At 41.4% G+C, this 15,198-nt stretch overlaps 1 protein-coding gene across 1 annotated transcript in view; it reads right to left on the reverse strand.

Moving 5' to 3' along the window:
• ABTB2 (ankyrin repeat and BTB domain containing 2) overlaps window positions 1–14,468 on the reverse strand; it is a 135,722-nt gene extending 121,254 nt beyond the window's left edge. Inside the window, exon 1 of the mRNA XM_049820154.1 lies at window positions 13,393–14,468. Coding sequence (XP_049676111.1) covers window positions 13,393–14,257 — 865 coding nt within the window. The 5' untranslated portion in view covers window positions 14,258–14,468. The remainder of the gene's footprint in view (window positions 1–13,392) is intronic.
• Window positions 14,469–15,198: the final 730 nt, after the last annotated feature.

A 15,198-nucleotide genomic window follows, 5' to 3' on the forward strand; every position in this document is an offset into this window, starting at 1 on the left:
TTCAGAATTGTGATGTTTCGCTAGAACGCTTTTCAGAAATACAATGCGCTGCTAAAGACTCAGGCAGATGGCTTGGCTGAGACAGTTCGCAATTTGAAAATTGTCTCCATTCAGATTTTATTTAGAATAAAAAATAAAAATCAGCAAGTCTTTTCAAGATTATATTACGCATAAAAAAAGCAGCAGTTACTGGAAGATACAGGGTCATGAAATAGACTGCCTCATTCACTGATCCCAGCCCCAGGGTTAAATGCTACCTAAATTATTTGATTTTTAAATGGGATTAATTGGTAGCTTCAGTCTCATTCTTGGCAGATACATCACCACTGCATCCCGCAATATTTGGCACTGTAACACACAGACCTCACCTTACTCCTGTTCACAGTTCCATTCTTCCGTGCAGCTGAAAAGGGACTACATGCACAACTAAGGCAAGGAGGAAGCAGTTCTTACGCCCAGATAAAAGCTATGGTTGAAAAACGCCCGAAGAACCAACCGCCCGCTTGTATAGTTCCCTTCAGTTAGAATTAAAAAACACAGATAAGCCTGTGAGAAAAAGTTTTAGTTCAGGTTTTTGCCACAAGAGGTTTGCTGAGCTCCTATTCTGTCAGTCCAGAATGTGGCACTAGCATGACGCTCGGTGTTGTTTTGTTGTTATTTTGCAGTAAAGGAGCATCTTCTATGCAAAAATGAAATTAGAAACTGATGGAGAAATTATTCTCTCCCATCATCTATCAAGGGACCATAAGTTGACCGGTAGTATACTACTCTTTAGACACACTGGACGGTTTGCAAACAGTGCAGTTCATTACCCATAGATTATTATGCTTAGTCTCAAGTCACGCCCGTATTCCATGTTTCAACCTACAGTTCAAAGAAAATACATTGATAACTCTGACCCTACCATCCACCCAGCGCTAGAAAGCAATCCAGCTCCGCTAACCAAACATCTTCTGCATCCCAGCCTCTTGGCAGATCGTACACGGAGCTTCCCACAGCTATCCTTTGGACTCTGTACGTTTGATTAGTACACAGAACCCAGGCCTCATTCCCTGAAAACAAAACCAAATCCCAAAGCATGGTGAGTGCTGGGACAGAAGCAGAGGCAGGGGGCTGCTCTTTTGTCTGATGTGCCAAGACAAAACTCTGTGCGGTTACTTCACGTGTGTCAGGGGCCTGATTCTCCACTGCTTTAGTCTTCTTTCAGACCAGCGTGGCCAATTAAGCGAGGGTTGAATCGGGCCCCCTCATCTATAAATGGATCATTTGAAGTTATACACGTTACTTTAAGTGGAAAAAATTCAAGCTTTTAAAAAATGAGCATATAAAATATAAAAAGACATTTAAAGCGTGCGCGCACGCACCCACACACAAGCCAGTTTTACTTTGCACTGCCTGTTCAGTAGAACAGATAGCCTGTTCTCTGACTCTCTTTTAACTGCAAACCTTATACTAGCTGTGTATATTTTGGACCCTTTCCCATCCTACCATGATTTCCTGTCTGAGTCTGCAACCCATAGCAACAGCAGAAAATTGGAGTGCAGGCTTTGCAGATGGTGGTAGGCCAAATGCCCTGTGCCAGTTTAGTATCTTCTTCCATAACATACGCATTATCTAAGTCTTGGCTATCTGGCAAGAGTTATCTTCATGCTAATAAATGATATTCATTTTAATTATAAATCGTGCTTGCCTGAGTGAAGCTCTGGCCTTCTGTAGTGAATATAAAAACCCACAATCTTACATATACATCATTGTACTATAAAAGGAAAATTATATTCTGAACTGCTGTCAAGGTAGAAGAAAATTCACACAGTTTTATCACTCCATTCCAGCAGGTCACAGGTCACTGCGACAGTTTAAAAAACAAAGCAAAACAGTCCCCTCCCTAAATTTATTGATGTGCAGCACATACATCATCCTACAAAATACCCTATGACAAAATCTGCATTTCTGCATGTCCACAAGAAAAATATGAGACCCAAGATTATAATACACAGGGAAAAGGTGCCAGAAACAATGGCAGGGTTGCTTTCCATTGGGAAACATGTTAAACATGAATCTTCCTTAAGTAGCTTTAATAAGAGATTCTGCATCTGGCATTACCCTGAGAGAATGGGGCCGGGGGGGCGGTGGGGGGAAAGACACTCATTTTTCGAGGAATAATATTAACAAGAACGCATCAGTCACCCACATCACACTCGCTACAAGAACTACTCTACAAAACTACCTCAGTGTATAGATGCTTTAAATCCCTCCTCCCCCCTGCACACATGACAGGACGTCCAGGTTTTCCATGGAATGAACAGTCACCATCAAAGCTTCTCCCACCTCGAGGTGTAAAGCCCTTAAGTTTATTACAAAGTACTAAAACAAAACCACCTCAGACAAACACATGGACTCAATCCAAGTGATTACAGCAGAAAGGCCCAGACAACTGCTTCAGAAAGAATCCAGTCTTTTCTGATAAGCAAAATCATTCCTTTGCTATTGTAAGGAATCACAGACTAAAATCCGTAAGCCACTGCTTTATTCCATAATGAAACCCTCCGGTCCCTCAGCACTGGTAAATAAACACACTGTATTTTTTCCCCTTGAGTCTAGTTCACAACTCTGATCCATTTTCTTGACTTTCTCTTCTTCTACCTACACCACACCAGGTAGAACCATTATTCAGAACTCAGAGATTCACAAACCTACTCTGTATACCAGTCAAAACTCCATTAAAGCTAGTGGAAGTGATTCCTTTGGCTCCAGCAAGATTAAACTTTAAGGTAAGCAGCACTTCTCGCACGGATTCTGAGCTTGCTTTCAGTAGCAGTTCATTGACAACAATTCTGACAAGTTTCCTACTCGTTGATCTTACTGTCATCACCCTGAAGTGTAAGTTCAAACAAAACTGATACTCACTCCAGCCAAAATTTCCATGTATATTGCCACAGCATAAAAGAACTTATCATAACACTTCTTGAAAAAAAAGAAAAAAAAGAGCCCATAGACAAGCTTTAGAAATCTTTATATATTCACAATAGAATGAAAGTTTATTAAAAACAACTAATAAAGATATTTTGTCTTGATTGCCAACTGTTATAATTTTCCATCTTCTTCTCCCCACTGTTAAACTATCACTTCAGTGAAAATACTCAAAGACACCTTATAAATTTGATATAACTACTTAAAAGTACCAGAAACCATACTAAGACCATAATAAAACTGTATCAGTTCAACTCCGGAGCAATTTTTATGATCTCTAGACTAAACAAAACTGCCGGTGCAAGCTGAGCACAAAAACAGGGTGGGGGGTGGAGGGAAGATAACATTCAAACCAAAGACCAGAAATTCAGTGTGCAATTAACCAGAGACGTCCACCCCCTCAGAGGAAATACATTTCATTATATATTATCTCTTATATTATTACAACATACATACACCCCTAACGTTTTGGTTAAACCTGTGGTATTATCTCCGGAAATTGCACAAAAACTGAAAAAGAAAGAAAAAGGAAACCTCTCAACCATTTGTGACGCAGAAACGGATGAGCACTTCTCAGGACAAGTTTACAGCATGCACCAGTCCATTAATGTTTCTCATGACGCGCGTAACCAATTCTTCCCAAATTCAGCACACAATAAAACACTCCAAAAAGACACCTCTGAAGTCAACACTCCAGCGTAATGGTACGCAGAGGGGTGCTCTCTGCCCGCATGTGTGCGTACCTACCACAGAAACTCCACACGTGCTCGTGTCCCTGTTTCGCACAAGCCACAGCAGCATCCTGACACGGCTTCCTCACCCACCAGGGAAGGCTGAGACACGCTATTTCGGGTTAAGAGAGGCTGCAGGACCATCAGCGGATCGTCCAAGCGGAATCAAAGTTAAAGATGAGTGAACTGTCCAAAAGCAACTAGAAGAGCAGGGGTTTGCTTTCAGCTACTAGGTTTGACATTAGTCTGTGCTGCATGGAGTGTTGGGCAATCATTTAAATAAAACAAGCAAACAACAAATTGAATTCTTCTAAATTTTATTGAAACATCAAAAATCCAAAACAGTTTGAAGAAAGAATATGAGGCACAACTGGCCTAATTCCCTACTTTAGCTGTTTGCCAATATTCAACTTTTGACCTTCAGCTGAAAGAGTAGTGTGCTTTATTCACAAGCAATAGAATACAAATATTAGAAGAAAATCTATTCACTGTCATCGTGGAATTAATCAGGAAAAAAAACAGAGTTCTATAGGATAAAGAAAATAATAGATAATTATGCCTCTGCATGTTTATCTTTTTAATGTCTAAGTCCCAGCATAAACATGCAGTCATATTTTCTTCTTTATTCTCCATGACCCAGGCAACAGACTGCAGATTGGGCTAGAAATGAAAGTAACAGAAGTATCCAACATGGACTGTAATGTTATAAACACTAAAGAATAGGAAAAACAGATTATGTCTTCAGTAGTGTTCCTTTCCTCTCATCCCTGAAATATCATAAACAACATTTACTTTGATCTCAAATAGCCCCAGAGCAAATTTATCAGTTGTTAGTCATAAATCTACATGCATGAACTGAAGAGCTGGTCTGAAATGCTTATTTGGCTTCAGTTCTTAGTCTCTATCCCATGATTATACCACAAATATCCTTCATCATCTCAAGCAGTTTGGTGTCACTACACAAAAACTACAGCAATTACTTAAGCACATTTTCCACAGTTTTCCTCTTTTTTGCTTATGTCAAGACTTTTTCAGTTTTTGGACAGGGAGAGCCAAATGCAGTCTCCTGATATACTGCTGTGGCACTGTGACACGACCAAAAAAGCGTCACTTTAGTCACCTGGAAACTTCTCTAGCTTTCTTCTATTTTTTATTTTTTTTTTTTAATAAAATAATAAAAAGAAAAATAATCAGGGCTTAGACTTCAATTTCACTTTCACAAACCAATCAAATAGCTGACTTGCTACTTGTGCATAGGAGAAGCAAAGATGCATATTCTCAGTGTAAGACAGCACAGTTAGCGTAGAAAGCCTCACATGAAACACAGAAACGATGTACACTGACCCAAGATGATTAAGGTGCTTTGCCTTCTACTGTCCCTATCACTCCACAGCCTGCAAGCACTTTACACAGATGACTGAACGCAACCTTGCAGCATCCTCCAGAACCTGTTATTTTGCTCAATAAAGCAGGTTAAGTAGCCTGATGAACATCAAACAAGTTTTAAGAAAGAAATGGTCCAGGTGTAGTAATTAAACAACAAAAACAAGACGAACAAGAGCTCAGGCTTACAACTAACCTATGAGTTGTCTGGGTCAAACCCATACGAAGAACATTGGACAGCTTTTGCTTGGTCAACTGGAAGAAGGCAAGAACATTGAGAGCGGTCCCTGTGACCCGATTTAATGATTCTCACAGGTTACAGTCCACAATCTCAGCTCTGTTGAGTGTCTATTTCAAAGAAATGTTTCTTGTTAAGATCATAGTAAAGACCAATCCAAACAACTGCCTCCTCCAGGACCACCACAAAAAACATCAGCTAGACTATCGTTAATGAAATCACATCATTAAGTAACAGGTTTTGAGCAGATGAGGCGGAAGTTTACAATTCTAAGGGGCTTTCATCTGCAAGTAACACATAAGCAAGTAGGTTTTAATAGGCAAGGATTTTATAGCTCAGAATTCCATTTAACTTGAATTGAAAGGACCGATCCTTCGTTTCCACTCCTGAAGACGGCAGCAGTTACAGCATACCCTTCCCTCAGAAGTTACTTTCACACTATTAATTCTATCCCACATACTCCACGCTCACAAAAGCTGCAACCACCACCCTAGCAGGCTGCAGGCAGACACTTTAATTACAGGTTGACAAACAACCCTCAGCTATGCCCTGCCCATAGCCGGCCTGTCCCAGCACTGGTCTTTCCTTCGTTCCATTTGCCAAGCATACCAAGTCACACCCGCCACAGCCAAACGTTTCCTAAAGACCAGAACGAGCTCACAGTTCCAGCTTGGTTTGTGACCTAAGTCAGAAGGCAAGTCTGGATGCATTTGGGTGAAAAGAACAAACCTTTCAGCATTTGGGGATCCTTTCCTCTTTCTATTATTGCTTTATTGTGATAAAGCCTGCACTGACAACAAGACGACTCCATTTAAAAGGGTCTCCAAACTCATAAATGCACAGCTTGGAATCCTTAAATTGATTTAGATGCTCTCAACAAGGTCCAGCAGTTTTTGGTTTGGGTTTGTTTGGGGTTTTTTTGGTTGGTTTTTTTTGTTTGGGTTTTTTTTTTTGGTTTGGTTTTTTTTAATGTAGCTTTTGTTGTGTAAAGGAAGGAATCAGAGTTCTGTTGAAATATTTTTGTCCCAATTTGTAAATTAAGAAAGCACGAAGCCACCATTGTACTGGTTTTACCATTGCCTCAGGCTTACTTAGATTTAACCGAATGTCATGTTAGGCACTTATGTTCAAAATAACATGTAAATTAATCCCATTAAAACAAGAAGAGCATCAGAAATTATTGGTTTTATTCTTTTGTCAATCAGCCTGAATTCTCATAGTTCAATGTGAGCAAAGGGCCATCTCCTTCTGTTGACTACTGGTGGAGTAGAACTTAGTCAATGAGAGAGGTTTTTCTTAATGTCCAGAGTGTAAGGCTGCAAAGTCCTGAGCCTGTAACAATGTGAAAATGTTTATAAACAAAGACCACATATATTGACTTGAAAAGCTTAGCACTGACTAAATGCAAAATGAGAGCCAAAATGTACACAAAGAATTATTTTGATCTCGTTTCCAAACATTCAGAATACAGATTGCTGACGGATTTGCTGGGCACTGCTGAGTATCTAGTGGTTTTATTGTGTTTAGAAGCCTCTGTTTCTCTTCTTTTGAATTCTGCTGGCACAATGGACAAATTGCTCAAGATAAACACCTGTTCATTTTACTTTAAGGACAACACATCAACTTAGTGAAGATCACAGGATTAATAGTACCTTTGGCCTTATTTTTTCATCTTCTTGCATTGCTGTAAGATGAGTTCTTTTTAAAAATGAACTAACTTCTAGTTCAATATTAAGATCTTGGGTTTAAGCTTCCAACTGCCAACAGGCACTTTTGAGCTTCAGTTCTTTAAGTGCTTGAGTCCTAAGCCCACGCCCCTCTGCAACTTGGTAATTGCATAGTAAGTGAATTTTATACAGTCTATTGTAAATAGGAATGTTCAGTACTTTATTTCTTACATGTCATACAACAGAGGGCTTTATAAGCTTAAACATTTCCCTTGCAGTGTTGCATACCCATGCATTACCCATGCTAGGGAAACAGACAGAAAAATGAAACAGATAAGGAAGGAAGCTCTAAATGAACCACGAATTAATTGGATAGATTAATTGAATCATACCAGGTACATCAGCAGAAATAAATTATTACAACATGAAAACGTTACAATAACATTAATAACCAAACAAGATTTTTCAGTGTAAAAAGATCTTTTTATCTCAACCCCATTAATCAAAACACTATTTATTCAAAATTCACTGCCACCCTTTGTTACTATTGCATTTAGTTTTAGAAAAGCCCTAAATTGGGTAGAATTAAAATTTCAAAACAGCTAGAATATATACAACATCCATGCACTGGCTGATTGCTGATCTCAAGAAAGAGGACGCAATTTGTAATGCTAGAGATCAGTTAGGGAAGTTCACTGACAACCATCAACTCTCCCTACATCAGATGAGTTTAGGTTTCAAATCACGTGAGAAACTAGATGGGGTACATGAAAAAACCACTCTGGTGGCTCAATTCAGAAAGACTAGCTGACTGTATGCTGCAAGACCTTCAAACTGGAAATGAGGCAATTTAATTTCAATTATTCCAATATCCGAAGACATGTACATCAACCACATCACAATATTAAGAACATGAACACTCAAAGCTCATTCCTCATTTTCTGCAAACACACCAAAAACACATTCAAGACCACTGCAAATATCCAAATATTGCACTGCTAAACTTTGAGCTAAAGCAGCCTGATTTTTCATCTGAAAAATAATAATTAAAAAAAACCACCACAAAAAAAACCCCCAACAAACATTATAACTTAGGGTTTTACATACCAAGGATAAAATTCTGTCCTGGCCTCAACAGCATTTGCTCAGTTCAAAGTCCTGGCTTTAGCAGTAGCACCAGACTTCAGCCTCAACACAACAGATCACAGACGTTTCTCTCCAACAGGTTCCTTCTTCACAGACCTAGCTCCTCAGTTTCACAGGGTTAAGCTGTCACCTACACCAATTCCACCTGAAATCCAAATATCAGCATTTGCTGCTAGTAGTTAAACGCTGAGGGAGTTTCAGCACTTGCTCTTTAACCAACTGCATTGAAAGGACACAAGTTTTATTGCCATGGTATAATATCAGCAATTTGAAGGATTAATTTAAGACAGCATTATTACTTCATTAATGAAGTTTTCCTTTACTATCACTAAATGAAATATATATACACACACAAAAAAAACCACTACAAGGGAAAAAAAATAGGCATTTTAGCTTTCCTTGATCTACCCTTTAACATAAGCAAGATACTTATCTGCAGATGTTTGTATTTTTTAATTGTGCATCTAGTGGTTTGCATTTGTAGAAGAGGTGAGCATGCATATACAAGCACTAACATTTAGGCGTAAAGAATTTGTCCCTGTGGGTTTGTGGATATAAATCTAAGTTCTTGAATGTGTAGGAGTAGAAGCACACAAGGTACGCTGGGGGTACATTTCTACGGAGGTGAACAAAGCCATAGTTCAAATAGGATCATAGCTATGACCAGCTCATCTAACATAGAAACCTGTGCGTAGGTCTATCATATTCCTGCCCGGGAATCCCCAGTAAGCAACGTTGCTTCAAACTAACGCTTCAGATATGATGACACAGAAGACAGAGGTGTGTGTTTGATTGGGTTTTTTTTAAAATGATTTTCAAATCACCCGTGGTACCGCTGTACTAGCCTTGTATTTCTACTCAGCATAGTTTATAGATTGCATTTGCAGCTCTATTCCCCAAAATGCACCCTTCCAACATGCATTTTTTTCCCAGAATAGTTGCAAAGCTGATAGCTTATTAAAATTGATGAGGCTTTTTACGAGCATACCAGTTTGTTCAGTTCGGATAACAAAAGGACATTCTATTTATTGAAATGTCATTAAACTATTTTTTTTTCCATGCTGGATTTCAGTACAGTACCATGACTATACTGAAATAAAAAAAAGTTATTTCAGACCACTTTGATAACTATAAAAAGGAATTTTTATAATGCCATAGTTCTAGAAATCCTCAATGTTAAAATCAGCTATAATTTTTAACCTATATTAGTGCAGTGAGAAATATAAAAGAAAATGGGGTTAGTTAGTGATACTAAATCCAAAGTCCATGTTTGATGCTTAGTAGGGTGTGCCGCAGTGTTTATAGTATCACAGAGTAGAAAATTCATCCCTGGTCTAATTTTATTGAGTCCAAATCATTCCCTCCCTCTGTCCCACCATGAGGAAAGGTTACATGTTTCCCCCCTCAACCCCTTTCTAAGAAAATGACACAAGTAGAGCTTATTTCAGACTCTGTTTCTACTGTTCATCAGCTGAGCAAACCAACAGGCTAATTTGTGGATTAGGTCCTCCACAGAGAGCTTCAAGTGTTTCAGCTAAAAGATATGTGAAGAAACAGCGTTATCAAGTTAAATACCACCCCACCCCCCCCCTTTTTTTTTTTTTTTTGCAAAAACATCTGTCAACACTTATATCTACAGAACACCAGGATGTGCTGATGCATTAAATAGCACAGCAGGTGTATTGGCTGTCACAGGAATGTTCAGCAATAACCATGTAGTTAAGTTCAACATAAGTGCTGTAGTTAATTGGACAATAATATCAAAATGTATTTGCAGTGCTGACAGTTCAGATTCTAATGAACCATGCACCAGTCAAACACAGGAACATCAAGTAAAAGAATCACACTTCCAAGGTAAGTTCATATTTCTCCTCATCTCCCAGCAAACATTTTAAAGGAGTAGATGCTAATATTCCAAATTAGCATGTCTCAAAATCCCTGTGAAACTACCAGATGCATTCTCTACTTTAGCTGTATCAAACCAATGCATTTCATATACCCCCATGTAATTAAAAACAGAAAATAAACCATTAATTCCAATTTACACAACTTCCTTTTTTTTTTTTTTTTTTTTTTTTTTTTTTGTACCTCCCAGTAGCTATGTGGTTTAGTAGCTGCTTATAATTTTTGCTGCTTTTGTTTCATTTTCTTTCTGGCTTATGTTGCATTATTTTTGCAACATTCCACCTAGACTATGCCTAAAAAGACTTCACTTGTGGAGGCATTAACACATCCAGAGAGCTTTACAGAACTCCTTATGGCCATAAGCTCAGATGACATTCCTCCTTCCCAAGGCAGAGAGACTGAGTCCGAAGCATGAAGTCAGAACTCACGCTGACAACAGAAAATGTCTCATAGAAGCAGCAAATAGTTGATTAAAGAACAGCCTTCCAGAAATGGCGAATAAATAAGCAAGCCACAGATTATTATTTATTTAAAAATAATATTAAAATTCCCCTTAGGCATTTACAGAGTTCTAAACTTTACCCTTCACACACCAGGTGCTGATTAAAACACATTTGTTACAATACAGAATACTACACTTTCAGCCTCCAAAGCCTTAAGAACAGTGACTGGACTATGGTCTTTGCTGGGAGCTTAGTCACTGAAGAAATACAGGTTTAAACCTCAGTCTCTTGAGACTTTACCAAGATTTATGTTATTTACTTACTGTTTCTTAGACTCCAAAGAAGCATGCTATCCTGATCTAATAATGAAAATAGTATTCAATAGATCATAATGCCAGAAAGGTCCATTATGATAATCCAGTGCAATCTTCTGCATAGTACGCTGCCATGGATTTCATCCAGAGATTGCAATGCTTGACTGGAGTTAGAACTTAACCTCTAAGTGCTTTTTATCTCTAACATCAAACTCAGTGCTATAAAACAAAACCAACAAACATACGCCAAGTTCGCAACTTACAAGTACTCCATTAAAATGCTCTTACTATAAAAGAAACAGAAGTGACAGTAAAGCAAGTTTTCCTGTTCCAGTTATTTTACTGCTTGATCTAGCTCAGATTTAAATTAATGTGAAAGACAAGATCATTTGAAAGCACTGTGGAGAATGATGTGAATAGTCCTAATTTACAATTCCTACAGTGAGAAGAATAAAGAAGTTATTTCAAGCTTTTTTGCATCCATATAATACCATTTGTGGCCTTACAACTGCAAGAAAAGCCATTTAGAAGATTCACTGACTTGTGTCCAGTAAAATACTAGTGACAGACTGTCACAGGAAATTGCAGGATACCTTCATGTGCAGTTTTATTCCATTTTCAGACTTTAAAAATGCATTCAATTATTGACAGAATTGATCTGAAAGACAGGAACAACAAAAGAAGCAACAGAAGCCAATCCTTCTGTGGCCAGTGACTGCTTGGTATTACACCATACAAGCGTTATCATAACTGACCATTTGGTGGTTTGAATATTTATAAGCATTTCCCTGCAGTCACTCATGTTTCCATTGAACACCAGCTTCCATTCATTCATTGCAATTTTTCCAAGGAGATTTTTCTTCAGAAAAAAAGAGAAAAAGCTCCCCAAGGAACTGACTCTTCCTCTCCATTTTAAACACAGAACCTGTGTAGAAGCACAGAGCAGAGAACAGCTGAAGTGCATGTTTTACTTTACAGAACAACAATATTTCACTCCGGTTTCCCTAAATAAGGAACAAGAGAGGAAACCGAGTCCTCTTTTTGGACCTGGTGACAAATACTTCCATAGCATACAAAAAATTAGGACAAGTGTTTTGGTAGAGGACAAGATATCCTCATACCTTTATAGTCTTCCATCTAAGAGCTTGTTGTTAAAAAAGTAGATGTCGATGTTTGACTTTTAGAGTTTATGTCTTGTACCAGTGCCAAGAGCACATCCCAAAGGGCTCTTCACATTTATTTCATATGCATTTAGTAACACTGTCAGTGGAGAGAGGGCAGACAAAGTGCACAAGAGAGTTTTTGTGAGCACCCTAACAGCAGCCGTCCTCTTACACTGTAATTTGAACCAGGCTGACCCAACGGGACAGTCACTGCACCTATCTACTAGTGATCTGAATTGCGACATTATTGCTTTGGTAAAGGAGAACTGCAGGAAATCGATGCACCCAAGGAGCAGAAGTTGAGTCACCCCTTCTCTGACAAAGTGCTTCATTACTAACATTCACCTAAGGTGTATTTTTTCCTCAGAGAAACCCCGCTCCCTTACTTGTCTCTCATTATGAGATTATCTTTTGAAGAGGACCAGTCCACTGGGTTTTATAAAGAGTTAAATCAGAAAGGTATTAGGCATGGAATATCTGACCGTAACAACGAGGCCAGCAAAAGTCATGAAACCGTGTGTGGTACACAGAATAGTTTTCTAAATCGAATGTTTCTCTAAGTTTTCCATGGAAAAATATGGTACTCCTCAGTGTGACAATGCAAAATAAACAGTGCAGCTTCTTAACAGAACTGTCATGACTTAAGCCTTTCAAATTGCTCCTCAGTCTCATAGGAAGACGCCAACATTCCTCTATCTGCTTATTTGCTTAACTGTTCAAAAAGTCTGCTTTCTAAACAAATTACAGAGGTAAGTACCTTAATGCTATGTTATTCTCATTACTGAGGCACCATCCTACATACTCACTTTGGCAAGCCAAGCACAAGCTCTTGTTTATTGCACGGGTGTAATTACAATACAGGTTTCTGCTAAAGTAGAAGGAAGTCCAAGTAACACGTAGTTATAAGTTTTTGCTCAGAAACTGAATGTTACTCCCACAAAGGAAAAAAAAAAAAAAAAAATGTTGTTTTCCCTCTCCAGGCTGTATGTGGGAAAAGCATCTTTAAGATGAAACTGCAAGATACTCACTACAATATAAATTTTGTTTAAAAACAATAGTGATATTTTCTGAAGAGCAGCTTATAAAGCACATTTCATCTTATGGTTACAGAGAAGAATGTTTACATGCCAGTTACAGTAAAAATGCTCAAAACAGCAGCTGGTAGAAAAAGTCAGGAGACATTTGTTAGGACAACGGGGCTTGCTTTCCCACAGCCTCTGCACCTTTTATAAACTGGTACATCTTAAGAATAAAGCAGGATCGTTCTCGCCTGGTAACACCATCACGTCTGCTTGACGCGCACAAAACCCACGACCAAGTTGCAATTCATATGAAAAGAAAAACCAAAAAAACCCCAAGTCCATAGAAACCAACGATTTCACCGTAAAGCTTGCTGGTATGAAGAGTAGAAATCGTAAAAGCTGGGTCTTACCATTAGCGTTTTTCCCACAGATGAGATGCTCGTAAGGTTGCAACACTCCCCAAAGTTCAGCATCGTTGTTGATAACCATCTCCAGGGTTTCAGCCGAGATCTCCCCTCCTCCACCATCCGGGCTCTGACTTGCCAAAACCCTAGCCTTAATCTCTTCTACAAGGTTTTCCATGCAAGCGGTTAAAGAGATGGCTGCATATTCGTGGATCCTAACCGAGATCCTAGTGTCCACCATCCACCTGAAAAACCTCCCCACTGAGAAGGTGAGGCCGCATCTAGCCGATTTACCTTTCCTCAGTCCGTCTCCAGCACTCATGCTGTAGAGAGAGAGCGCCTTGACAGTCGCCAAGACGCAGCTTTCCGACAACGACCAGCTCTGGATGAGCTTGATGGCGCTTTGCACCTCAAACCTGGTGCACTTGGAGTGCATCACGCTGAGGCGCTGAGCTTCCCTGGAGACCCTGATCAAGGCTCGCCTCAGGAGCTGCGAGAGCCGCCTGACAGCTTCCTGAGAAAAGGTTCTGGCGTTGCCATCTCCCTTCCCTTTTCTGAGAATTCTGCCAATGTCTTCATCAGTCCAAGGGTATTCCTCTAGATCCGGCAGCTTAGGACACTTGGAAAAGATATCTGCAACCTCGGGGTCTTCCGGCAGAACAGTGTTCACGGTATCCCAGCTGTTGTTCCTACTGTTCATCGAGCCCGAGTAATACCACCAGTTGCCTCTGTGCTGAGAAGAGGTGAAGGCTTGGGAGTTGGACTTGGAAGAAGAGAGACTAAGGGACCTGCAGGAATCCCCTGCCCCATAACCAGAGTCCAAAGTTAAATCCTCCAGGGTCTTCAGAGTAGAGCTGTATATCCCAGCCATAGGAAAGACGGGTTAAGCCAACCGCAAAGACCACGAAAGGTGAGGCTGGCGGGGAGGGGAGATCCCTCCTGCGCCTACCGAGCCGGAGCCGCCCGCCCCACCGGCGGCGAGGGAGGATTTACAGCACAGCGGCGAGGAACCGCACGCCGGTTCCGCCGAGGGCCAGCTACCTCCATCCCGCAGGGAGGCTGCCCTCAGCCATCTTCTGCCTGGGGAAGGACGGTTGTGGAGGCAACCGGCGCTCGAGAGCCGAGTCCCGCCGGGCAGAACCGGACCGAACCGGACCGAGCCGCCAAGTGCCCGGGCAGGTCGCGGGGCCCCCGGAGGGCTGAGGCGGCTGAGGCGGGCTCGGCGCGCGAGCCGCTCGGCGGGACACTTGGCGGCGGCTCCGACTCAACTTCTCCGCCGCGGGTCTGCCGGGCTCCCCGCACCGCCGCATGCAAATGCCCTGCGAGGAGAAGCACCAATCGGCGACGGCGGTGGGGATAGTCTCCGCCAGTGAAATCCGAGCTGGGCGGGTGGTATGCAAATTACACCGGGCGGGAGGGGGAAAGGAGGGGCGAGGGGTAGGCGAGGACAGCCGGGCAGCGCCGGCGGCTCGCCGGTACCGGGCGACAACGAGCCCCCCCCGCCTTCGCTGGCCCGAGGGGGCTGCCCGCCCCGGGCAGCTCTCGGGAGCCACGCACGACCTAAGCCGGGCTCTGTGGCCGTTCGCTGGGGCGAGGGTCGCGCACGCCTGGCCCCGAGAAGGGTCACCGCCCGAGCGGTGGGGGGGGTTCGCTCGGGGGGATCGCGCAGGCGACCGCGAAGCCGGTGCGCCGGGTCCTGAAAGGAGCCTTTGTGCGGCGGTTTACACGGCCCTGACCTTGAACCGTGAGCTGGGTACGAAACGGAGGTGGCTGGTTTGGTTGTCCCCTCCCTCCCTCCCTCCGCCCCAAAAA

Source organism: Accipiter gentilis, chromosome 17 (genome assembly GCF_929443795.1).
Source record: "Accipiter gentilis chromosome 17, bAccGen1.1, whole genome shotgun sequence".
Classification (NCBI taxonomy): domain Eukaryota; kingdom Metazoa; phylum Chordata; class Aves; order Accipitriformes; family Accipitridae; genus Astur; species Astur gentilis.